The sequence below is a fragment of the Archocentrus centrarchus genome, chromosome 5 (genome assembly GCF_007364275.1).
Source record: "Archocentrus centrarchus isolate MPI-CPG fArcCen1 chromosome 5, fArcCen1, whole genome shotgun sequence".
Classification (NCBI taxonomy): Eukaryota; Metazoa; Chordata; class Actinopteri; order Cichliformes; family Cichlidae; genus Archocentrus; species Archocentrus centrarchus.
The window spans coordinates 30,684,574-30,709,819 of NC_044350.1; the positions used below are offsets into that span (position 1 = coordinate 30,684,574).

Below are 25,246 nucleotides of genomic sequence, written 5' to 3' on the forward strand. Positions count from 1 at the left end.
GGTGATCTCTCTTTTTTTGTGTGTATGAACCCAATTATCATGATATCTCCTGCTGCAGAATGTGGTTGAAGTCTCACCTCTCCATCTTCTTCTTTTACCACATACTGAGCCACCTTGAAGGAGCTCAGGTACTCGTTCATATTCTGAATCTCGGTGTCTTCTGTGGCATCCTGGCTGCGGTCCAGCAGCTTTGAGATAGCATCATCATCATAGTGAATCACACTGCCCTCCTCGCCATCTTTGTTATCACCTGTTAACGAGAGGCTTTCACTTAATAACGAGTGGGGGTGCTTTTGTGCAGACAAAAAGTGTGTAAGCCTAGAAACTCTGATGGGAATCTACACAAAAAGGCTTCTAGCATAGGAGCGCCTTTGACTGACTACACATCTGACGGTAAAATTGGCGTGCTTTGCTTAACCCTGAGAGCAGAAACATGTCAGTATACACATAGACAAACCCATTGTTCGTGCTGCTTCCATTTCATCTTTAAAAAGCTCCTCGGTCCCAAACTTTAGGATGTCATCCAGTTCTTGTTTGGACATGGAGCCCATTTTGGAGCCCAGGCCAGGGCGCACCACTAGATGAGTCAGCATCATTTTCCTTTTAGCCACTTGGGTGATTCGCTCCTCCACTGAGCCTCGAGTCACAAAACGATAGATCATCACCTTCTTGTTTTGGCCAATACGGTGCGCTCTGCTGAACGCCTGTAACAACGAGACAACGGAGAGAAAGAGGACGTTACGAGGAATGACACTGCGGTGAAGAGCTGAAATTAAAAATGAGCAAACAAACAAACAAACAAACAAAAAAGATCCATCCACCACATATTCTGTGAGAAATCCGTACTTGGATGTCATTGTGAGGATTCCAGTCAGAGTCGTAGATGATGACCGTATCTGCGCTGGCCAGGTTGATGCCGAGACCTCCAGCTCGCGTTGAAAGCAAGAAGCAGAATTGCTGCGCGCCAGGCGCTGTGACAAAACAAAGCAGAGAGTTGCTTTGTGTGCGCAAGAGTGTGTGAGTAAATGAGAGCCAGGTTGAGACAAATGTGCAAGTAAAAAAAAAATCAACTCACCATTGAAACGGTCGATGGCCTCCTGCCTTAGACCTCCAGTAATTCCCCCATCAATACGTTCATATTTATAACCCTCAAACTCAAGAAAATCCTCGAGCAGATCCAGCATCTTTGTCATCTGTAAACATCATTTTGTATTGTTACAATAAAAAAAAAAAAATAAAAAATTGGACTGGAATTGTTTAACTTCCACTTTTTTTTATGCCATGAATGTCAGCTGATTAACCACATAAAACCGTGTCATAGAAATGGCTAAAATCTGAACTTTGAGCGTTTTGTGGATCAAGGGTCTGGTTTCCAGTGATGGCAGATAGAGTGTTACCTGAGAGAAAATGAGAACTCTGTGGCCTTCATCTTTGAGTTTCTTTAGCATTTTCTGAAGCAGCGTCAGTTTTCCTGAGGACTTCACCAGTAGGTTGCCATCATAAGAACCATTGGGTAAAACAGGAGCCTCCTTAAAGACAAAAAAGAAATTGCAGGATGGAGATCAGCTGGAGAAGCAGCTAAACCAAACGCACAGGAAAGGGCAACAGTTTTCCACGTGTAGGTTGGCATCAGCAATCCTCGGCATCTTAAAGACATACTCTGTACTGCCTTACCACAGCAGCCACGGGGAACAGGTAGGGGTGGTTGCAGCACTTTTTCAGATCCATCATAATGTTGAGCAGGGACACCTGGTTTCCTCCACCTTTGGAGTTCAAAGCCTCAAAATTCCGCGTCAAGATAAACTTGTAATATTTCCTGCGGGTTAGAGGGCAGATATGAGAAGAAATGAAAATCACAAACCTTTCAGAACTGCTCTGTTCATTATTTGCAGGCTTACTTCTGCATGGGGCTAAGCTCCACTCTGACAATCAGCTCCGTTTTTGCAGGCATGTTCTTGAAGACATCAGCTTTCAGCCTCCTGAGCATGTGAGGTCCCAGCAGGTCGTGGAGTTTCTTGATCTGATCCTCTTTAGAGATATCGGCAAACTCCTCCAGGAAGCCGTCTAGGTTACTGCGGGTCATGTGAAGAAGAATGAAACAATGAAATTAAATTATGTTAATGAAAGCGTACCTCTTGGGTTTAATGTATATCAACTGAAACTGCACAAAAACTGTCTGTCAATCTATCCATCAATGGTCCTACATGATGCACTGGGTAACACTCCTACAACTTGCTTTCTGTTTGCATGTTTTTGTCCAAAGCATTGTACGTGGTCAGTTAGTAGAGATCAGTACGTACTTGAAGCGCTCCGGGGTGAGGAAGTTAAGGAGGTGGAACAGCTCTTCTAGGTTGTTTTGAAGAGGAGTACCGGTGAGCAGCAGCTTGTAGTAAATCTTATACCCATTGAGAATTCTGAAAAACTGAGCATGAGACATTGTGCAAGATCATGAAAATTAATGGCATGACAAAATCAGCTCATCGTTTCCTAGATGAAGCATGTGTACAAACATTTTCTGCTCATAGGTTTTTGTTTTTCTGATAAAAGTACGCAGTTTGTGCTACCGGAGCAAATGACAGGACATGCCACAATCTAGACGGTGCAGTTTTACCTTTGATTGGTTGTTCTTCAGTCTGTGGGCCTCATCTACCACCAGGCAGGCCCAGGTGATGGAGCTCAGAATGGCTTGATCTATAGTAATCAGTTCATAAGATGTCAGCAGCACATGGAACTTGATAGGAGTGTCTTTCTGCAAGGGAGCAGATCACATGGTAGATACAATGATTCAGTACACACTGCACCTATTTGTATTGAAAATGAAGTCATTGTTTACTTCGTGCTGGTACACTTTCAACCACTCTACTCGTGAGTCCAGAAAACATGCTTCTGAAAAACAGTATTTGCCCTGCGGAGCAGGCGGAGGAGCACGAGGTACGGTACCTTCATACGAAACACCTTTCGTCCTGATTTTACGGCGCTGTCTTCGAAGGTGAACTCGTTCTCCCTGATGATAGCCCTGCTGTCTTTGTCTCCAGTGTATGTCACCACGTAGAAATCCGGAGCCCACATCTCAAATTCCCTCTCCCAGTTAATGATAGTGGAAAGGGGCGCGCTCACCAGGAATGGTCCTTTGGAATGACCCTGACAAGTGACAGGAGACGTGACTAGGCCATAAAAGCATCACCGAAAGAAGAACTCACATTACTGTTTACTTTCATGCCCAGTATGATTAATTCAAAGTTCATATTCACAGAACTAAAATGTGACCTGTGGGAATGATAAAAGAGGACATTCTTACAGTCTTACCTCCTTATACAGCGAGTAGAGAAACACTATTGTCTGCACCGTCTTTCCCAGGCCCATTTCATCAGCCAGGATTGTATCTGTGCCCTGAGCCCAGGAGAACCTCAACCAGTTCAAGCCTTCCAGCTGGTACGGGTGCAGCGTTCCCCCAGTGGCATTAATGTACCACGGCTGGTGCTCAAACTTGATGGTGGGCTGATAACAGAAGAACACGGCAGTATCTTGTAGGGGTCACATATGTTAGACTGAGCAGTCTAGGGCAACTAGGGATTAAAGCACTGTGAAAAAGTCTTGAGTCACCCTTTATATTTTTATCTATTTTGCTTTCAAATAGTCAGACTTTCTTGTAACTTTTAAAGTGATCTTGAGCAACAGTTCTTGAGTCTTTCTGTAGTCTTTCAAAGTTTTTCTTTGAACACAGGTCGCCTTGTCATTAATTTTCAGTCCAGTCTTTGTACCTGATCATTTTTAGAGGAATGTTTTTCTTGTTGAACAGCGTAACACTGACCTATGAATCATTCCCAAAATGCTATTAGCTGAAAACTTGGCATATCTCAGCATGCAGTGTGTCCTTAAAAAAAAATTGAGGAAACTGAGCAGGTGGAGGAAAGTAGAAGCACAAGCTCGAAAAAAAGAAAACAGCAGATGAACAATATCTAAAAGTCATATCTTTAAGAAATGGAAAAAAAAATCCAACAAATCCTGACATAACATCTGAGAAATGCATCTGTCCCTTCAGTGGATCCATCTACTGTTCGCCAAAGCTTCAGGGGTAGCAGTCAAGAAATTATTGAGGAGGTCAGAAGAGAAGTACAACACAGAAAAGTATCATCAGATTTTGATCCAACATGCAATACCATCTGGGAAGTATCTGATTGGCAGCAGCTTCAACATGACAATGATCCCAAACACACTGCCAATGCAGGAAAAGCATACCTGGACAGGAAGACACACAATGGAACATTATTAGGCATCTTGACAGAGAACGGCATAAAAAGGCAGCCAACATCCAAAGAAGAGCTTTGAATGTCCTTCAAGGAGCCTGGAGAAGCTGAAGCGCAAAGGTGGTCATATCAAATAATGACTTTCAAGCTCATCAGAATTGTACAAACTCTGTTTTTGCCTTATATTCTGCATTTTCCACATATGTTTCCACATGTTTTGTAGCATCATTTCCCATTTTCCAAGCAAAATGTAAAGAAATTAAGGGTGACTCAAAACTTTTGCACTGTACTGTATGTGCGCAGTTTAAGAATAAAATGTATCATGTTAAGCCACGATAAATTGTGGCTTTACATCTATAGCATTACTTTGGAAATACTTACTGCAAAAAGCTGCCGCAGGCAAACACAGGACAGTCTCGTAAGACTAATAAAAAAGCATGAAACTCTTTCAACTTGTGTGGCAGAAGTATACGTGAATATCCAAACTTACATCTATGATTGGAGCATCAGGAGGGACTTCTCTCTTTGGATGGTCCTCTTTTAGTTTCTTTCCTTTCCTCACCACAAGGGGGCGCTGATCCTCTCCTAAAATTTGTTCTCTGACAATAAAAAAAAAAGTGTAGCAACAATTTCATGTGATGACAAATGACTCAAAGAAGCATCAGAGGCAGAGGGCGAAGGGAAACAGCAGCAGATGCAGGCATATGCTTTTTTTTTTTTTTTTTTACTTTTGTGTGCAAGGAATTTCCGTGCATGCTCGCTGTCATCATCACGCACCAAAATGCTGTTAACCAACCTGTGATCCCAGTAAGAAGCTTTATGACTTTCATAATCTGGGATGTCAAACTCATCCACCTCCCAGGTGCACTGGTCGTAGGGTAGGTCTCTCCACTTGATCAAGTAGTGCACATCACCATCCTTATCAAAACTGGGAAGCAGAAGAGAGCTGTGGGTTTTAGAAGGTCTGTAAAATATATGGCATTTTAAATATATGCTTGTGTGAGCATCCACCTGTGGTTGAGAATCCGGTGGATAATCATCCACTCTGGTTTAATGCCGTAGCGGTAGAAGCGCTCCTCCATTGCAGCATACTGGGGATCTTTGCTCTTCCTCTTCTCACTGTTGAGCTCCTCCTCTCCGGAGCCGTAGTCATACGGCGGGGGCTCGTCCATGTCGTTCTTACGCTGATAGTTGCGATACATGACCGTGTGGTACAGCTCCAACTGCACAACCAGCGACAAAGCAAAACTACTGGTTTAGGTAAGTTTTCTTCAAGCACCTCGTTGAGCAAAGGAGGTAAAAAAATGTAATATATTATTTTCCATTTATGACAGTGAAACTGACTTAATTAACTACACAAAGATCCAGATTGGATTTAACAAAGACAAAGTGTCTGTAAAATAAATTAGGTGCTGTGGCGAGTACCTGACAGCACACTGGCTAAAGGACCTTGCTTCTTCATAATAATATATTAAAAAGCAATAGATCGTCCCGCCCATTAAAATCCTCCGTTGGCTCCTTCTGTTTGTTCCATATTTAACAAAGAGAACATTTTGGCGAAGGGGAGCAGAAATGTTAAATTGAGACTGGACCTACTTCTGGCATCTCACCTGCAGTTCGCTGACCCAGGAGCAGTGCCAGTACGAAAGGCCAGCCCACTTAACAAAGAACTCCCTCTCTGGGCGGCCCTTGAGTGGGGGCTTGGTCAGCGGATCTGTTGGCTTGCCATCGGGTCCTGCGGGTGGTTCGGCTGGCAGCGGGGCCTCTCCCCACGTCCAGTGCAGAATCCTTTGTACTTTACCTTTGAGGGGAGGGCACTGAGAGGTAAAAAGTAAAGTTTCATCATACATACAGCTCTTCTCAAATTTTGAGTAAATATTTGAAGATGAATGCATGGTTCTCTGGCAAGGATTCACCTTCTTAAGTCGTAGTTCACATTAATATTAACAATAACTGGAACATAAACAAGATAATGACAGCTACAACTGCCCTAGCTTTACGCATCTATCAAAATGAAAGAATCAAGCTCACCCTTCAGTTACTTTGGCCCTCTAACAACCTCATAAATTTGGTCATAACATACATTTTTGCTGTATTCAATTATTTACCAGAGACAGCACGCTATAATTAACATCAACATGATGTAAATGTGTCACATTTGTGCTCCCTGGGCAGCATGACATTAAAAACATGAAACAGAGAAAAGAGAAGATTCAAAATAAGGATGTAAAATTTTAAAAACCTGAAATGTTCCTCTAATGAGTCTATCATCATTGAATGTTAGTTTCACTGTACACATGTACAGTTGTGGTCAGATGTTTACATGCACTCATCATGGGCATGAATGTCATGGTAATTTTGGGCTTCTAATTATTTCTGTGAACTGTTCTTTTTCCAGGGTCAAATGATTGTACAGCACACATCACAACTGGGTGCACAAGTTTAGATTACATTAGATTCACTTTATTGTCACTGCATATGTCACAAGTACAGTGCAACGAAATGCAGACTGCATCTAACCAGATGTGCTTGAGCAGTGATTAAAAAAAAAGAGCATAAGATAAAATGAGCAGTATATATACATTAGTGCAGTAATATATTATACATTAGTGCAATAATACTCAGCTTGAATTTATTTTGGATTTTCGCTAATACACACAGGCTCAAACATATACAAACACTCACTTAAATCTTTTAGTAGGTGATGTTACAGACAACTCCTCCAGGATGACACATCAATACGCGTCAATGCCAGAAGGTTTGCTGCGTCTCCCAGCACAGTCTCAAGAGCACGAAGGAGATTCCAGAAGATGGGAAGTTACTCTTTTTCCTTTATTTATTTATTTTATTTTTTATTATTCGCATTAGTATCTGTGTGGCGGCAGCTTGAAATCGGTTATGACACACAGGAAACCAACAGGAAACAAACTTGTTGGTCGCTATAGAAAGACTCTGATCGAGCTGCAGCTTGCCATTTAACCAATTCAAATCACACACTTTATTTGGGGTCTGTATATATTTGACCTTGTGCGGATCAGAGAAAATCCAAAATAAATTCAAACCTGTGCACCCAGCTCTTATCTTTTGGAGTCATTATGTCTGCTGAGCAGCCTGGAAAAAAACAACAGTTCAAAGAAATCCTTAAACGCTCAAAATAACCACGACATTCACGCCCATGATGAGTGGATGTAAAGCTCTGACCATGACTACGTTTTCACAAAGGTATGCCTAATTATTAGCTTTTGTTAACATAAACAATATCAGATACTACTGAGACTGAGGTGAGCTTACCATGCAGCGCGGACATAACCACTCCCCATTTGGTATCTCAGGAAGAGGCGGGTTGAGGCAATGGATATGGTAGGATGATGGGCAGGTGTCACAACACAGAAGCTCTCCTCCATCTTTACAGACTCTGCAAAACTCCATGTGGTCGTCCTCTTCCTCGCCTGCAGCCTCCTCCTCGTCTTCCTCCTCGTCTTTGGCCTCCCACTGGATCCCCTCCTTCTCCTGAAGGACACGGTTCATGTTTTAGGGAGTAAAACCACACTTTAATGAACATGTGTTGTTTTAGCACCTACATGCTGTGTCGATCAGTCAGTAAAATTATGTTTGTTTGTTTTTAAGTTAAATCACACTATTAATGTTGCACAAACGAGGAGCTCGAAGGGGCTCTAGATGGATTAAAAAAAAAGAAAAATGCAAAAAAATGCAAAACTTTTGTGTTCCCATGATTTGCGAAATGATTAAAAGATGGTGGCATATGTGGTGTGATCAAGCATCTCCAACCATAAAAACATACATGAAGCAGTATGCAAAAATCAGACTTAATACAAACTTTTCATTTTTTACTAGGTTTCCCAAAAATGTTAAAATATCTAGATTAACATCCAAACAACACATTTATTTTTTTTATATTTTTCTTTATTTTCTATGAATTTTTAACTAGAAGATGTCATTAATGAAGTGACATATGAAGGGTGCCCGTTCTCTAAGTTATTGCGATTTGCTAAATGATTAAAACTCCACTGGGTTTATAAGAACCTGCTGATTGATCCCAGGCCGCAGGCAGAAACAGACAGAAAAACGTCACCAGAATCATTAAGTCGCACTTGTAGGTGTGAGTGACTGCACTGGATGGGAGTTTTGCAGCTGTGAAATGTGCAGGAGCTCCTCTACTTTGCCAAAATGGTGATCCTTCAACTTAAATTCTGTCTGAAGAAGACTGTGTTGGTGGGACTTCAGCAATAAACAACAAGCAATAAACAGATGCAAGAAAATCTTAAATGCTGGCTCGGGCGTCGCTGTTACATCGTATAGCACCGGACTGGTTGCATCCAAGATATTGTGAATGACCGCTTGGGCAGATAAAACATGGCAAAATGTGTGAATCTGCTCAAACTAATGTACTTACACAGTGTGGACAGCTCCATTTTCCCTCTGGGGCCTTCTCCAGTTCAGGGTCCAGACAGACCAGGTGGTAAGCTCGGGGACAGGTGTCGCACAGGATGATCTCTCCACCCTGCTGGCAAACCTCACAGTAGTCTTGGTGGTCTGTCTCATAGCCATCACCGTCTTCCTCTGGAGAAGGTTAAAGAATGATTAAACACGGGCAGTCCCGTCATACAGAGAGTCACGTCAAATTAAAAAAAAATATTTGCACATAATCCTCAGCAGTCTCTAATGTGAACGAGACTTCATGACTGTGAAAGCAATAGCTGCTGTGGAAGACCATCTGCCTTTAGAAAGCATTCCCAAAATAAATAAAGCTTAAAAAATACATTTTAATTTACTCATTACCCATAATCAAACAGTCTGGTTCTGAGGGATTTTGATGGGATTTTGGAGGGAAAAACACACCACAGAGCGTGGCAAGAGTAGACAGTAAACATACTTTTCCTTTTTTTCCGCCCACGTCGGGCCTTTTTCTTGGTGGCGGCCCCCGAGGTATCAGAAAGCACAGAGGCACTGTGGATGCTGATGTCATCAAAGTCTGACTCCTCCAGGAAGTCCTCCTCACTCTGGAAAAGTAAACACCAAAACTAAAGAGAGCAGAGCTACAGAAAGAATTAAGATAAACCAACTTTCACAATAAGCGCAGTAAACAGGCTGGTCGCTTTGATGTCATTCAAAGTATAGAGTGGAAAAGCTGATGAGATGAACGAGCTGCGGGGGGGGGGGGGGGGACATACCGAGGACGCTTTCTTCTTCTTCCCGCTTTGGCCCGACTTTGATTTGGTCTTCTTCGGCTTGGGCTTCTTCTTCACTTCTTTCACAGTCTTACTTTTCTTTCTGACTCCTGGTCCTGACACACACGGGGACAGACGTCAGATCCGTTAATCAGACGGTTTTCATGTCATTGTTTCTTAAAAATTGTGTGCTGTATCACATTTTATTAGGTCTTACCCTTTCCCTCTTTGGTTTTGGCTTTTTGATTGGCCCCAGCTGAGAGCTCAGCTGGCTGCCGCTGACAGACGTTGGCTGTGCCACAGTAACCGTTTCCACTGCAGCCGCCACAGCGGCGGCCACAGCGGTGGCAGATGCACCTTTGAACGGGTTGTTGGCACTGAACTCTCGCCACTTGGCCCCTAACACTGTCATCATCTTTGACATGGGAATCTTCGGGTTCTTCTTGGCAATGAGAGGCCTGAATAAAACCAGGGGGGGAGATGAAACAACAAAAGCAGCTTTATTATGTCACAGTTCATTCCTGTTAATAGAAGTTCTACTTCCCACAGCACTGGAGGGAACTGGGTCTTGATTTGCTGACACTCCACTGCCCCTTAAGTTTTATTCTCCCTGCTTTGCTGTGTGGATGTCATGTTTGCAATTTGTCAGGCAACAGCTTGAGGTTTGGCACGCTGGCCTGTGAAAGATAGTGGGTCAGAGCACTGAGTCCCAGAGCCTCCTGGCTGTCACAGGCATCCAGTAAGCAGCTGACTACACACAGGGGGCACCGCAGGAGCTCATGCTCCACTTTGTCAGAGCAGAAGCTTAGCCGAGCCAGACAGCCCCAGGTGAGACAGACTCTTTATACCAACAGCAGAGCTTTCTAGCTCAAACAAAAAGAGCAGTGTTTGCTCGTCACAACATAGTCTAGCCTCACAGTGGAGTTTCGCTGGAAGACTCTCAGCGAGGGACTTCGACAGTCCAGAGAAACTGAAGTAAAACAAAGCACTTCCACACAATGAAAGATCATCCAGACAAAATTAGATGCTTGCCTGAGGAACTGGCTGAAAGCCTTGTAGTTGGTGATGGTTTTATAATCATCCTCAGTGAAGCCGTACTGAACGTCTTCAAGACCCCACTCATGCATCAACTGGCTGGACGATTTGGGCTCCTGGGGGCGTACAGATGACAGATTAAACACACACATATGTTAATGATGTTTAATGCGTGAAATGCTGACGTTTAATCTTTTACCCTTCCACACCCACAAACATCAGTATCATTGTTCAGTTTTGATAAAAATCTTTTCATGGTTTACAGCATCGCTGTTCTGCCAGATTGTTTAAGAAAGGAGAGACGCCACTTATCATCATCATAAAAGTCATTTTTACACATGCGCCGCTCTCCTGAACTTCTCCACACATTAGCTGACAAAGGTGAGAGGAATGCAAATGTCCACTGCAAATTGATCAGACACTAAACGGTCTTTGACCTTGATTTGCAGATGTGAGAATAGCAGCTAATTGTCCAGTGAATTCACCATGTTCCACTGACCTTAACCAAACTGAGTATTTCCAGCATTGAGAACACAGCTGATCTGATCACAGCTGATCTAAGACAGGACAATTATCTCCAGCTCTCTCCGGACTTCAATGTTCATATACAAAATATACAACCCGCTAAATGATAAGCTGTGACCTGTGTCAGCATCACAAACATACACTTACTTTCATGTTACCGTCATCATCATCGTCGTCGTCATCCTCCTCATCTCTCTTCTTCTTTCTGGGTTTCTTCTCTTTCTTCTCCTTCGGTTTCTTCTTCTTCTTCTTGGTGGGACCGTACATGCTGCTCTCACTTTCAGAGCCGATTTCCGGACGTTCCCGTTCCTCCTCCACCTCTGAAATCTCTTCCAGGTCACTGTCAATCCTTGCCTGAATTCCTCCCTGGGAGAAATTTGAGACGGTCACCAAAACATTATAGACATGCACAAATAAACACCCAAGCCCAGTTTATTGTTTAATTGTGCTTAGGTTTATGTGGCATTCATTAAACTCTTTCTCAGCCTCCAGCAGGTAAAGATGAGGGATAACTGACATCTTTACAGAATATAAATGCATGTATATTTTTACTGAATGAAAACTTTGTCTAAGCTGTTCCTTTGATGTAGTAGAGCGCTTCTGCCAAGCAGTTATTTTTATAAATGTAAACAAGTAGAATCTAGCTTTGGAGCTCACTTCAGCTCTCTACCTCAGGGCGTGAGTGTGACTGACTAAAGCCTCCATCAAAGCCAGATTTCTGAGACAACTAGATTCCAGGTCTGGATTTTTACAAATAGCAGGACAAAGGAAATCTTTCCCCACTTAGGAGCAATCTCCTGAGAGCCAATTTTAAATCTAGTGATAAAAAGGTGAGGATAATTAAAATAATAAACTTGATAGAGCAAATAAACATGACATTAATTTTGCCAGGGTGAGGGGATTAAGGCTCCCACAGAGGCCACCCACTCTGAAAACATATGCTGTGAATGCACTCTAAAGCAGTTTAGATAAAAGCTTCTACTTGATGGCATTTGCATAAATTAAATTACATCACTCGAAAGTGTCGCTGCTTCACTAATATGATAATTCTTCTGCCTGTGATGAAATATTTATATCGCTACGAGTAAGCGGTGACTTGATGAAGAGTCGAGGTGGCTGCGCGTTCACCTTTTACACAAAGCTAAAACCCAGAACTGAGCACCTCAGGTAAGCGAGCCTATCGGAGCTCAGAGCTAATATGTAGCCGGAGTTGCATCCTGCTGGTTTAATATGAGACATCTGGAAGGCTGTATGGATTTAACAGTTAACAGGTGTTGTTTGTGTGATCAAGAGTGCTGCATATGAACAAATTCGCTGGTGGTTGCTCACGGTAGTATGCGCGCATGAGTAAGTGAGAGGGGAAAAGTGTCTGCTGTTTCTCTCGTCATGCACATGCCGCCTAATTATTTGTGTATTTGCATGTAGTAGGCCTGTGGAAGCATGCATATGCATTTCCATTTGTGCCCCCGCTTCTGTGTTTGTGCATGTTTTGTGTGTGTGTGTGTGTGTGTGTGTGTGTGTGTAGGTGCACCTATTCTTTGAGAGCGCTTTTCTTTTTTTTTTTTTTTTAATTGCTATTTTTGTGAGAATTTCTTTACTTGTGTGTGTAAAATATGTATGCATCTGGGAGTGAACTTGTGTGTGCACATGCAGTGGAATAAAATTAGAGCACAGCAGCTTTGTGCTCTGCTCACTGCCTGTTGCTCAGCAGGCCTGTGTGGCTCCATGGAGAGACTTGCAGGCGTTTCGCTCTGTAGCGCAGTGGAAAGGCTCACGTTGCCGCAGCGCCCGCCAACCCTACCAGCAGCCTGGCTGTGTTGCCATGGTGACCAAATTTGAGCAGTGTCTGGCTCTCTCTAACTCTCTCCCTCTCTCTCTCCTCCTCTTACTTTCTCTCCTTTACATCTCATAACTCTCCTCTCTCACCCCTCCATCCCATTATTTTCTCTCTTACTCTATCTCTTAACTTCTCCCCCCCCTTCTCTTTCCTCTCTCACTCTTTCTTTCTATCCTGCCACTCACCCCCCCCCACCCCCCCCCACCCCCCCACCCCACACACACACACACACACACTCTATCACAGCGGCAGCCAATGGAACAGCGCCATCCAATCAGACACGTTTGCATAACGAGCTTGTTATGCAGAGGCCTGTGGTTGCAGAGCCAGTGCTCCAGCACCCGTCTAGACAAATCTCATTTATGCATAAGAAGAAGAAGAAGGAGAGAGAGAGAGAGAGAGAGAGAGAGAGAGAGAGAGAGAGAGAGTAAATTGAAGATTGTGGATGGGGGATGGGGTGGAGATGGAGATGGAGGAGAAAGAAGCAAAGAAGCAGAACCACTACTGAGAGCAACTGCAAAGACAAGGTGAAACTGTGCAACAGTCTCTCGGTGGCCCCGAGTTCAATGTTAAACACATATCATAAATCCAAAGGACACAACAGCACAGCAGCAAAGATGGTGCCTCGTCTTTCAGAGGAAAGAAAATCAGATAAGTGCTGATAACCTAATCAAATTAGATGCTTTCCCATAATGGCTCTGCCTTAGGGAGATTGGAGCGGATGCCACAGAAAATATCAAATGAGGGAAGAAGTGGATATTCAATAAAAATGTAGTTCAATGGGGGAAAAAAAAAATACTGTTGTAAGAATTTATTTTATGGTTTCTAAACAACAGCCTCGTCTTTCCTCCAGAAATCAGCAATAGCTCTTTGTTGACTCACAATCCCAGAGAGGATATTGAAGTTATAAAAACAAGACAGAGGCTCATCTCAAACTGACTGTATTTCAGCAAAATGTGAAAACTACAAGCAGCTCTCTGCCAGCTTCATGGGGGTTTTATTGTGGCCAAACTGCAGCAGCTTCTTTTGCCACTAAAATTAATTGCTTTCCATAAACCCAGATTTTCCTGATTTAACAGATATTTTATTAAAAAGACCGTAAAATGTCCTGTCATACCTACATGGTTTCTTTGTTTAACTGCAGATGAGAGAAGGGAAGCAAACACAGCGCATCTCTCTGTGGCTAGCATTCCTCCTGCCAGTAGCTGTGAACTCAGACTGGGATGAGCCACTGACAGTCTCTGACCCCAATTGACTTTTGGCCCCTGTGTGACACCAGCCTTTGGGGAGTGACTGGGAGTGAATTACAGCAGCAACAGTTCCTCAATGGGGGGAAAAATGATACAAATAAAGCAAGGTAGGAAGCAAGAAAGAAAAAAAGAAAGAAGCAGTATCACAATCAAAGGAAATTAAGGTGATGCCTGTGAGAGACAAGAGGGGAGGGAAGAAAAGGAGACTACAGAGCGGTGTCTGTGTGTCAGGGAAAGGATAGTGTCAGAGGGAGCCCCCCGCTTCATTAGCTCAGTGAAACCCAGAGCTTAGTGTTTACCACAAGCAGCCAAAGGGCCGGGTGGTAGCCTGGCCAGCCAAACTCCTCACGGTGCTGCTGGCATCTCCAGCCAGCGGAGGGGAACATCCTGGCTATGTCACTGACAGCGTTAAAGCGCGCCAACATGAGCAGGGAGATCACTGGGAATACAGTGGAATTCCTTTCATTTCTGAATAATAAATATTTCTTTTAGCCTCTGGGTTTGGCAAATTTTAAGAAAAGTAAAGGTAACTGAAGCTTTTCCAGAAGTTAAAGAACTGACTGCATGAAATAATGTCTTTTTTTTTCTATGACGGCCCTTCGAAGCTACAATATTAATATATATTTTTTTGCATTTTTGGCCACAGCGGCTTTTTGCAGCAGTGGAGGGAGAGATACGCAGGCAAACTGGCGACAGGCCGGGACTCGAACCCACGCCACAACGTGACATATGTATGTGGTTGCTGGCTTCACCACTAAGCCACCCGGGCGCCCAAGCTACAGTATTAATATCATGTAGTACTGGGGGATCAAATGCATGTAGCTGCATTGTTTTATCATGTACAGGGGGTCACTCATAGACTTAACCCACAGATGCATAAACTTCTTCATTGTTCTACTGGAGGCAGCAACCCCAGCACAGAACAGAGCAGGCATCAATGACAACAATAATTCTTATAATAATAATAAATTTTATTTGTTGGTGCCTTTCAAAGCGCTCAAGGTCACCTTACAACACAAAATTAACAACAAGGACTGCAGGACATACAAAACAAGATGACTATAACTGATACGCTGATGAAAACAGATGAGCTGTGATTTGAAAGAGCCTCGCTGACGAAGATGAAGTGGTAATAAGGAGTCAGACAGCAGTTCTGACTCTGGTGCAAGCATTAGCATGTAAGGAGGAGCTGGGGTGAAGGTGGGTTGCAGAGAGGCTTGCAGATTCATATCACCTGTGGGTGGGCTAAATGAAATAAGTACATTCTGAATGTCATATATGTGTCCTGTGATTGGTCTAGATATTTGTGTGATATTTGTGCCAGCAATTCAACCTGCTTAACTAGGCTTTCACCACACAGTCAAGCACTGCAGAGACACGTTACGAGGCTAAAACCACAATAAAAGAAAATGAAAGACCCCCAATAAGAGGCAACACAGCCAATATATTACACCAGAGTTTCTATAAGTAGTGCTAATGCAAAACAGAAAAAAGGAAAACTGGTAAGGGATCTCGTTCCAAGGGGAATGTACCCCCAGTTATGATGCAGCTTGGCCTGAAAGTGGTTAATATTAGTCAGAGTCAGCAAATTATGGTACCACCTGCTTTATAAGTCACTATGAATTTCTTTATAAACATCCCTTCTTTAACTCATTAGGATTATGAACATTTGCAACTGTAAATCTAATTTATCACAATAATAATTCTTTATTTATGATTTCTAATTATTACACCAAAGGGAAGCATGCACCTACCTCTGACAAGAGGTGGTGACAGCGTAACAACATGTAAACATTAAATAGTGTCACCCTCAGCTGAGCCGCAGTGTTGTGATCCTTATTTATGTTCTTTTGATGGATGCGAATCAGTAAAAAGAAAAGTTTCTACATGAAATGGCCTGATCGTGGGCCTGATCTCTGGAACGAGGCCTTGCATCTTAGTTTCTCTAATGCATTTTTGGTCCTTTAAACGCCAAAAGACAAAATGCATTGTAGCTCCATTATATTCAAGAGAAAGGAGACATCGCTGCAGCCAGTATCTACCAAAGCGGGGAACTGGATTATATAGCACTAAAGGCCAGATGAAAAATATGTAAATTTGAGTTTGTGGTGAACCAACTCTTTAATAATAAATTAAAAATTAAATAATTAATGCTTTAAAAACATCAGAAAATGGAACCCAAATAACAGAAAGTACAGTACTGATGCTTGCATCCGTCCATTTTCTTAAGTACTAGCCACATCATCACAGGGCTAACACAGCGAGACAGGTAACCACACACTCTTACATACCTATGGCCAATTTAGAATTACCTGTTAACTTAAAAATCATGTATGTAATATGAGGAAGCGCATGCAGGCACAAGGAGAATGTGCAAACTCCACACAGATGAACACCGAGCAGGAAGCTGCTAACCATGCTCACCGTGACACGACTGTGCCGCCCCTTAATGCTTACAATATTTAATTATTCTGTAACTTTCTCATGTGGCCACATGTTCAGCAAAAAGCAGAAAGGGTCCACTTCATAAGCTGGAATAATATCAGCGTCACAGCGGTGTTAATGCTGCGAACAAATCAAAGCTCAATTCTGCTATCTAAATATTGGAAACTAAAGGCTGGAGGCGATGGACTGTCAAAACTGCCCTGTCATAACTCTGACTCCCACTGCTGGCTTGGCATGAACACATTGCCTCTGACCTACAGTCCCTGCCATCAGCAGCGGCACCACAGGCACAAATCTACACTCTAAACTGTCGCTTGGAGCCCCCAGCTTACACTGGCAGTAACAGTGACACTGCTGCCAGCCTCCCCTAAGCCTGAGACAGTCCACTGCCTCTCATTTAGATTACAGAGGCAGTCCAGCAGCCAAAACACACCTTTGATCCAATTGCAGAGACATCAAAAGAGCGATGGTTTGAGAAATAGAGAATGCGGGGTACGGCCAGAGCCAAAAACGCCCGCCAAGCTGTTGTGTCCGAGGTCTGGACAGATGGTGCTGAATGTGAATTACGCCTTACCTCTTTTTTCCTCTTCTTAACTTTCAGCAGTTTTCCCTCCTTCATCTTTTTGGGTTTCTTCTTTTGCTGTTTGAGGGACTCGTCGTCGGAAAAGAAGCGGTCGAGGGGCGTGAGGGGAACGGCGTTGCGCTCTCCTTCATCATCCTCATCTGAACAGAGAAACAAACATTATTTGATTAGCACACTGTACAAAGAGCACTTAAATACCACACAGTTCAGCCTGTGATAAGCCCATATCGACACCTCACTCGTACATTTCACTGCTTAAATAAGTGATTAATCAATTTGCTGATTTTGTTTACTCATGTGAGGATATTTATCTTTTTAAGTTTGGTACTACTCTGAATTAAACACCTTTGGGTTTTGAAATTGCTTAGAAAATATTTCCACAAATTTGTGACATTTCAGACAAAATGATTAACCAAAAAGATTAAAAAGTGAACAATGGAGGATAAAAATACTCATTTGCTGCAGGCTCAGTGTACTATAAAAGCTGAACACAGTGAAAAGTCAGTTAGCCTCCTGTGAAAATAACAATGATGAATCAATGTCAGACCAACAGGAGGACTTGGCAAAATCAACCTCATAATCACACATCATTGAGTGTGCATCAACTTTACCCATCAAAACACAAATAAATGGAGTGCATGCCCTGCCGCTAAATGGGAACTCCCCGGAGGACCACTGAGGTATACTGAGCATATCTTCTGCCTTTAATGCTTGCTGGGACTAAAGGGACCTGCTGCTGGTTGTCAGCTGTACCGTCTCAAAGCTGCTGTGTAAACGTGCTGACTGCTGAGCACAGCAGACTTCACTGATGCCACAGTGGGTCACAGAGGAGTAAGTAAGGGAGAGAGAGAGACAGTCTCAGGTGCCGTTTACACGAAGCCATTTTCACTGGAAACGGTGTCGTTTTGATGCGTTTCAGCCTTTCGTTTACACGATGGCGTTTCAGAAACGATCCGCGTTTACACGAGGACATGTGAAACGATGAAAACGATGTAGTTCCCATGCCAGGCCACAAGTTGGCGTTGGTTTTCTCTTTGCAGTTTGTTTACGCAAGACGCGCATGCGTGGAGTGACACAGTAGGTAGTGCGGCAAATTGTTCATTACTTAAAAACGGCCAATGTGAGAGGTTTTGTGTGGACCGATGATGAGGTTGGATCGCTGCTGCACACAACGCTGAATTACAAAACGGTAAAAACACAGGAAGAGCATAAGAAGCACTCGTGAATCCGCGAGTACTGTTTATCAGTTTGCGCGTGCGCGAAAAACTGGCCGTCGCAACCATAGTGCGCATGTGCGAGTCGAGCGTTTTCAAATCACCCCGGTTTCAAGTGTTTACACGAAAACGCAAGCCGGTGCGTTTCTGAAACGCTCCACTCTGGACCCCGTTTCTGAAACACATCGTTTTCACTCTGTTGTCGTGTAAACAGAAGGGCGAAACGCATCAAAACGACACCGTTGTCGTGTAAACGCAAGGCCGAAACGCATCAAAACGACACCGTTTCAAAATGAAAACGGTCTCGTGTAAACGGCACCTCAAACAATACGCCGCTGTAAAGAGACACAGAGAAAAATATTGTACACACATGATGTAACTGTAGTGCCCCGAAAAGGCTGATTTGATCTCAGTCTCAGTCTCCCAGCTGTCTTTCTGTCTCTTCCAGTCTGTCTATCTGCATGTCTCCCTTCTCTCTGCGTCTCACACAGACCGACTGGAGGGCATGAAATATGCAGCACATGTATCAGAGTCAATCAGCCAACACTAGCCCTGCAGTCTACCACTCCCCTGGGTAGCTGGAGTGAGAGATTGGGGAGGAGGGATTCCTGTGTAGTAGACACACAAACCTCACCAGCCACTTATCCTCTATTTAGCAAAACTAGCAGGAGGTATTACACACACACACACACACACACACACACACACACACACACACACACACACACACACACACACACAGTACAGTGATTTCAAAGCCTTAATCAGAGGCAGTGTCAAACTCATTGTGCTACCCTGGCTTCATGATGAATTGTGTCACACCTTCTTCAACCCTAACCGGGGGTATCTCGTACTTTTCATGGCCAACATTATTATAATAAAGGTGCTGACTGATATCATCTTTTCTGTTTTGCCTACTCATTCCTTCTTTCTTCCTCTCCCACATACTTGTGTTTTTCCCCACTTGCTTTTTATTTTTTTTTTCTAAATAAAGCCTTGCGTTTATGTATTCAGCACCTCATACGGGGGACTCTTTTATGCCTCAGATGTATGGCTAGCCGCCTGCCAGGCAACTTATGATGGCAACACAGCCAGCCTAACATCTCTCTCAGACGCACAGATGATGACTTGGCTCAGGTGCAGCTCGAGATGGCTGTGGATTACACAAAGCGCACAGTTCATATCGCTGTGCTCTTTGCTCTGCTTATTGTACAATAAATCAATCCAACGTGACAGTGGTGATGCAGTGTTACAGATGTGGGGTTTAAATGGTTCGATGATAAGCACCTAATTCACTTTGAGCGGGCTGATCCCAGTTCTTTTTAGCCACGCTGGTGTCGAAGCTCCGGGGTTGGAGGTGTCAGTCTCTAGGCTGTTTAACCCCTTCTGCGCTGATTGAAATTTCTCAATAACTAGAGAATGGACTGACATGAAATTTGATACAGGCTTTCATGGTCCCCAGAGGACGAATCCCACTTTAAGGATTTTGATGAGCTTCTCACTTTTCCTCAAGAGTCACCGTGAGGTTGGTATGTGCCGTTTTAAGTGAAGTATCCTAACAGGTTGTTGCTGGATTATGTTGAGATTTGATACACACAACCATGTCGCCCTAAATGACCTGTACTTCCATACTATAACCAATTTGATTTTTTTTTTAATTTGCAGAAAAAATGAGAGATGTACATTTTTTTAAACCACTGTACCATTGTACTTTGTCCTCATTACTGCAACTAATGTTGGCACTTGGTGTGCTAACACGCTAAATTAAGCTGGTGAATATAAGTACATTTATGCTAAATATAAAATCTGCTAATTATCAGCATGTAAGCACTGTAACTGTGGCCATGTTAGCTCGTTAAAAGAACCGTGTGCCCATAATAGATCCTCACAGAGTCCAATAAAATATTGAGCACCCAGGTTCTCAGTAATCATTTTTTGTTGTTGTACAGGAATGTGTTACAGGAATGCAGCTTCCTAAACACCTGAATTGCCTTAATCTGAACCCTGCTAAAGTAAATGGCCTGTGAAGTCCCCGTGGGAAAAGCCATCAGGGGAAAGATATTCTTTCTGCTTGGTGACTGGACCAGGCAGTGCCAGGTGTTGGAAGTAGGGGAGGTTGCTCAGTCATGTGACGCATGAAGGTCTGGCACCAGATTGTGTTAGGAAGATGACCAAAGCCCCAGTTGGCAAACAAGCCTTCTGTAAAATGTGGACGGATGGCACAGACACAGTTCTGACCTTCCTGCAAGGGCCTGGCCACCAGACTGACCCATTAGAAGGGAGATTCATGAACGAGTCCCAAGTGAGGAAGCTTGAGTTTACTGGAAAGCACATTAGTCATTTTTCTGTTGGCCCCTCTGTGGAAATGCCCACTTAATGCTGCCCAGCATTGCTTCCCACAATGCAGGGAAGACGAGGCCAAAAGGTTTCCTTTCTTCATCGATTAGGCACTTACAGCTCGGGCTTTAAATGCCTTCAGACAAAAGCATCCGTTGGCTATTATTAGAAAATGCAATCATCTAAGTGATGGAAGGATAAACCTAAATAGCATCATTAAAATCTATTTTATCTATTCTAGGTTCATAGTATAAAGTATAAAGTAGACAGGAAACAGATGAGAAATGCTGTACCACTCATTTGCAAATACATATTTAAAAGCATTTTTTTTTTTTTTTAATGCTTGGGCTACGTGCACACGCGTCAAGAAAAAAAACTGTGTCAACTTTCACAGTGAGGGATCCAAAAATAGTCCCCTTTCCAACAGGGGATAACATTTGTAGGCACACAAAAGCCCATGATAATCTTTCAATTTTATGGAAGAACAAAGCAATTAAAACAGAAAACACAATGGAACAATCTGTGACAGTGTAAGTGCCCAGAGTGAAACAAAGGGACTTAGGACACTACGTGCCACAACAAATAAAGGCTGTGACAGGATAGTATTCCGGGGTCTAAAGTCCCCCCACGATGTGTTGCTACATTGTTGAGTTTTAATTGCACTGAAGTGTCTTTATGCTGGAAAACTCTGACCTGGATTCCTGACCTTGTCTGTCTCTTTGATGCCTGCTGATGAGGTCGTAAACTGTCTGGGAAGCGCTTCCTGTATCAGGAGGATAACAATGGATTTGCAGCATTTTATTGTGGAGAATGAGCGATATGACAAAAGGAATTCATATTTTTCAAGATACTCAAATCAGTGAGAAACTTCATGACGTCAAAACCAATACAGTTTACCCTCAAATGCAGTGTGTTATCACATGGGATCACAACGGCATTTATTATGAGATTTTTTTTTTTAAAGCCAATAACAAAAATCACATCAAGGCAGATTTAAGCAATTAAAACACATTTTTAATTTCTTATACTTAATTACTACGTACAGATATTCACTCACCTGCCATACTTTCCTTTCTTTTACATATTTAACCAGCTAATGTGTTTACTGGGGACACACATCAGTGACTGTGTTCTCCCTCTATCATGGATGGCAGTCACAGATGTTGCTTCAACTCCCCCTCTGATTCTCCTTTCTCTTTGTCTGCCTCCATCTTCACTGCTAAGCTTATCAAAACTTATATATATATATATATATATATATATATGCAAAATATTTTCTTGATAAAGGAGAAACACTCAATGTGTGAAACGCAGAGGTAATTTTTGAATAACATCATTAGTATTATCGCTTTTTAATTTTAAGAAATGATAACCAATGGCACCCTTCAATTCAGTAACTGTAGCTATTCTACCTGATTTTTTCTGACAGTACTTCAAAGCTTTAGATGTTCAAGAGCTTTATAACACACATACAAAATGAGCAAGGATTTCAATTTAGCAACTCAGTCTTGTGACAACTGCTCACAATCAAACCAAAAAAAAAAAGAAAAAAAGCTGGTGTCCCAGCAAATGCCTTTTCATCACTCTGTAACAAGCAATACCTATTAGCATTGCAACAGACGGACCGGAAAGATATTTAATTTTAATAAAACTTGAAGTGCCTTCTTTCAAACGTATTCAGCGTGACAGTGAATCATTTGAGCGCTGAAGACTTAATATGAGGAAGGATTGCTGCTGGATTTTAATACCCTTAATTTTACTCATTATCTAAACTGACCTGCCAAAATAAATAAATAATGACACTAATGTTTTGTTGGAGCACCTTTACGTTTGATGATGGCAGACATTCATCAAGGCATCATTTCAATAGGCTTATGCAATATCACAACATCTATTTTCATCTAGAGCTGCATTCATTTTACATTTGTGCTGATGATGAGATAGACGGACCCTGTGCCCCCTGAACCACTCGAATCCTGTCATTGCCTGTGTTATCAGGGAAGAACAAAATCCATTGATTCAAAAATCTGGTCATTCAGTATATTTGGGTAATTGGCTGACCTAATTTTTTGGCTGTAAGGTTGCTGCCCTCCAATCCAACAGTAGGCTCTTATTTTTTGGCCTTTTTTGTTGTTGTTGTTGTTGTTGTTGGCTGGAGAGAGTATTTTACAACCACAAAAGTTTTCCACATGGTGAAGTGAAAGTGAAGCAGAGGGCAAAACAGCATCTCTTAAATCTTGCCCTTCACATCAAACCATCTGATGCTTGCAGCAACCTACAAGAATTCCATCCATCCATTCTCTTCTGTGTATCCAAAAAAAAAAACAAACAAAAAAAAGCAACAAACAAACTAAAACCCTGAAAATTCATTGGCCGTACAGGACAAACTGATGCCTGGCTATTCTGCTCAGCAGGCTGCAACAACAAGAGGCCACTTCATCACCTGGGCCACTGCACACGCTGGATCAAGAAATAGATCCTCAGCAGTTCAGAACTAGGTTTGTGTTACACAGATGAAGATTTTTGATGATGCCAGCTCCTTGGTGCACATGATGGACAACACAGTTCGCAGTTTAAGTAAATGTCACAGGCAAGTACAGCCATGCCTGCCAAACACTATGTCTGGGATTCCCCTGTGCCCCAGGATTGCCAGCTGCCAGAAAGCCTAAGAAACTTAGGAGCCAAAAGAGAACAAAATGGCCATAACTTGGCAAGTATCTTCTTGTCTATGGTCATTAATTAGGGAATCTTAAACCCCTATGTGACTTGATTTGATTTTTTTTTTAAAGAGAGAATTGCACTGAAAGCTGGTTCACTGCCAGGGTTGATGACATGTTCATTTTCCAGCCTGCAGAAAAAAAAAAAAATTCACAATTTTGTCTCGTGTGAAGCTGCCATGTGAAATGAATTAGCTGCATGCAGAGAATGTGGGTTAGAGTTAATTTCAGTTCGTGCACGACCCAGAGCTGAAGGGCTGCTGGTGACCTAACCGGTGTCATCAGCGCGCAAGGCAAAGGAGCACACTTGATAAGCGCTGTTTACTGTAGCCCACACGTGGCTTTCACACCTCTGCGGCCATGCAGTCAGACAACAAAAATCTAAAGTTAAACCAGCTTCCCAATCACGAGCGGCAACTGCAGCGCATCATCCACAAAATGAACACGCAGGCTGTCATTGTAGCCCCGTTTTTCTGTAAAAGAGCGCATCCACGAACTGAATAGGGACAGAAAATCACCACAGCATACACGGACACGAGCAAACTATCGTGGTTTTTAACAGCTCTCTGAACAAAACTTGTGCTTGGACTCAAAGCTCCAGAGCCTATTCACTTGTACACGCATGCAGCCTGTGAAAGAAAAAGCAGCCCGCAGAAACCATGCAGCAGGGTTTCCATCATGCCCCCTAATCAGGCTGAATGAGAGGGCAGCCGGGGGGCGAAAAAAAATCCAACAACCCTTTCCCACCTTTAAGACTGTAGGTCGTACAAAAAAATAATAGCATGACTCTGCTTATTGCACCCCACCCCTCCTCTCCGGTCTCAGGAACGCAGGACAAGCCCTTTTCCCCGCATTCAAGGCGTAGCGGCGCAAAATTATCTGAAGGACACCCCGCCTCTCCCCTTTCCCTCACCTGGCATATCGTCTTCAAAATCCATGTCGTCTTGTCCCTCGTCTTCATTACTCAGCGACCCCGGCATCTTTATCTCATAGCCCCCGAAACCCCTTTTAGGCTGGGAATACTGAAAGTTAACCCTCCAGACGCCGCAGCACAGTCTCTTTCTTCACCCAAAAAGAATAGTATTCGTCGCTGTGAAAAATTTAAGATTTTTTTTTTCTGTGCAATGAATATGGGGCTTTCTCTCAAAGAGTAAAATAAAAAAATAAAATAAAAAATATATATATATTTTCCAATGATCTCTATCCAGGTCTTCCAGTCTGAAAAATAAGAAAGACAAAAATGGAACACACATGCCCAGATTGTGACGTCTGGTCTGTTGCCATGACGATGCATCCCATAATTTCACCCACAACTAGTTAGTCATACTCTCCTAGTTACCACTTCAACTAGTAGCGTGCAAAAAATGCACATCGTGCGCCGTGTGCCGCTAATAGACGGATGCACTCCCCGTGCCTGTCCATTTCCTTTTGGAAGTCCGGAGAATTGAGACAGAAACTTCTCCCACTTTCTCGCACAGCTGCTGCTGCGCTGTTCACGCACAAGCTCCAAAGTCTGTCTGCAGGGGGAGAAGCTCGCACGGCTGCTCTGGAGCCAGACCGTTTATATAAACTAACGTTTTGGTTGACTTAGGCGTTAATTAAGCCGTAAAACCTCAAGTAGAAATAACGGTTCTCGCAAGCATCCACGCTCTCCTGACAAAGCACACACACACACACACACACACACAGTAAGTGCAGCCTGATGACTGCAAGCTGTGAGGAGTCCTGACTGCCCGTGTGGTCTGTTGTCAAGGTTACCACAGCTGTATCACAGGATGCCCCACGGAGAGCCGAGCAGAGAAAGTACGAATATCAAAATATACAAATGAAGAGCTCAAAGTGTCCCAGCTGCACTCGCTGCAGGGTT

General features: G+C 43.0%; 1 protein-coding gene across 1 annotated transcript in view; it reads right to left on the minus strand.

Moving 5' to 3' along the window:
* The window catches only part of chd5 (chromodomain helicase DNA binding protein 5), a 37,287-nt gene extending 12,928 nt beyond the window's left edge, over positions 1-24,359 (minus strand). Inside the window, 25 exon segments of the mRNA XM_030730456.1 lie at positions 78-250; positions 458-704; positions 847-971; positions 1,076-1,193; positions 1,398-1,529; positions 1,675-1,816; positions 1,899-2,072; positions 2,301-2,422; positions 2,612-2,749; positions 2,941-3,141; positions 3,307-3,498; positions 4,738-4,846; positions 5,044-5,175; positions 5,259-5,470; positions 5,858-6,064; positions 7,539-7,757; positions 8,662-8,828; positions 9,142-9,268; positions 9,440-9,552; positions 9,654-9,674; positions 9,677-9,894; positions 10,469-10,587; positions 11,144-11,350; positions 17,103-17,251; positions 24,293-24,359. Coding sequence (XP_030586316.1) covers positions 78-250; positions 458-704; positions 847-971; positions 1,076-1,193; positions 1,398-1,529; positions 1,675-1,816; positions 1,899-2,072; positions 2,301-2,422; positions 2,612-2,749; positions 2,941-3,141; positions 3,307-3,498; positions 4,738-4,846; positions 5,044-5,175; positions 5,259-5,470; positions 5,858-6,064; positions 7,539-7,757; positions 8,662-8,828; positions 9,142-9,268; positions 9,440-9,552; positions 9,654-9,674; positions 9,677-9,894; positions 10,469-10,587; positions 11,144-11,350; positions 17,103-17,251; positions 24,293-24,359 — 3,831 coding nt within the window.
* Between the last annotated feature and the right edge of the window lie 887 nt (positions 24,360-25,246).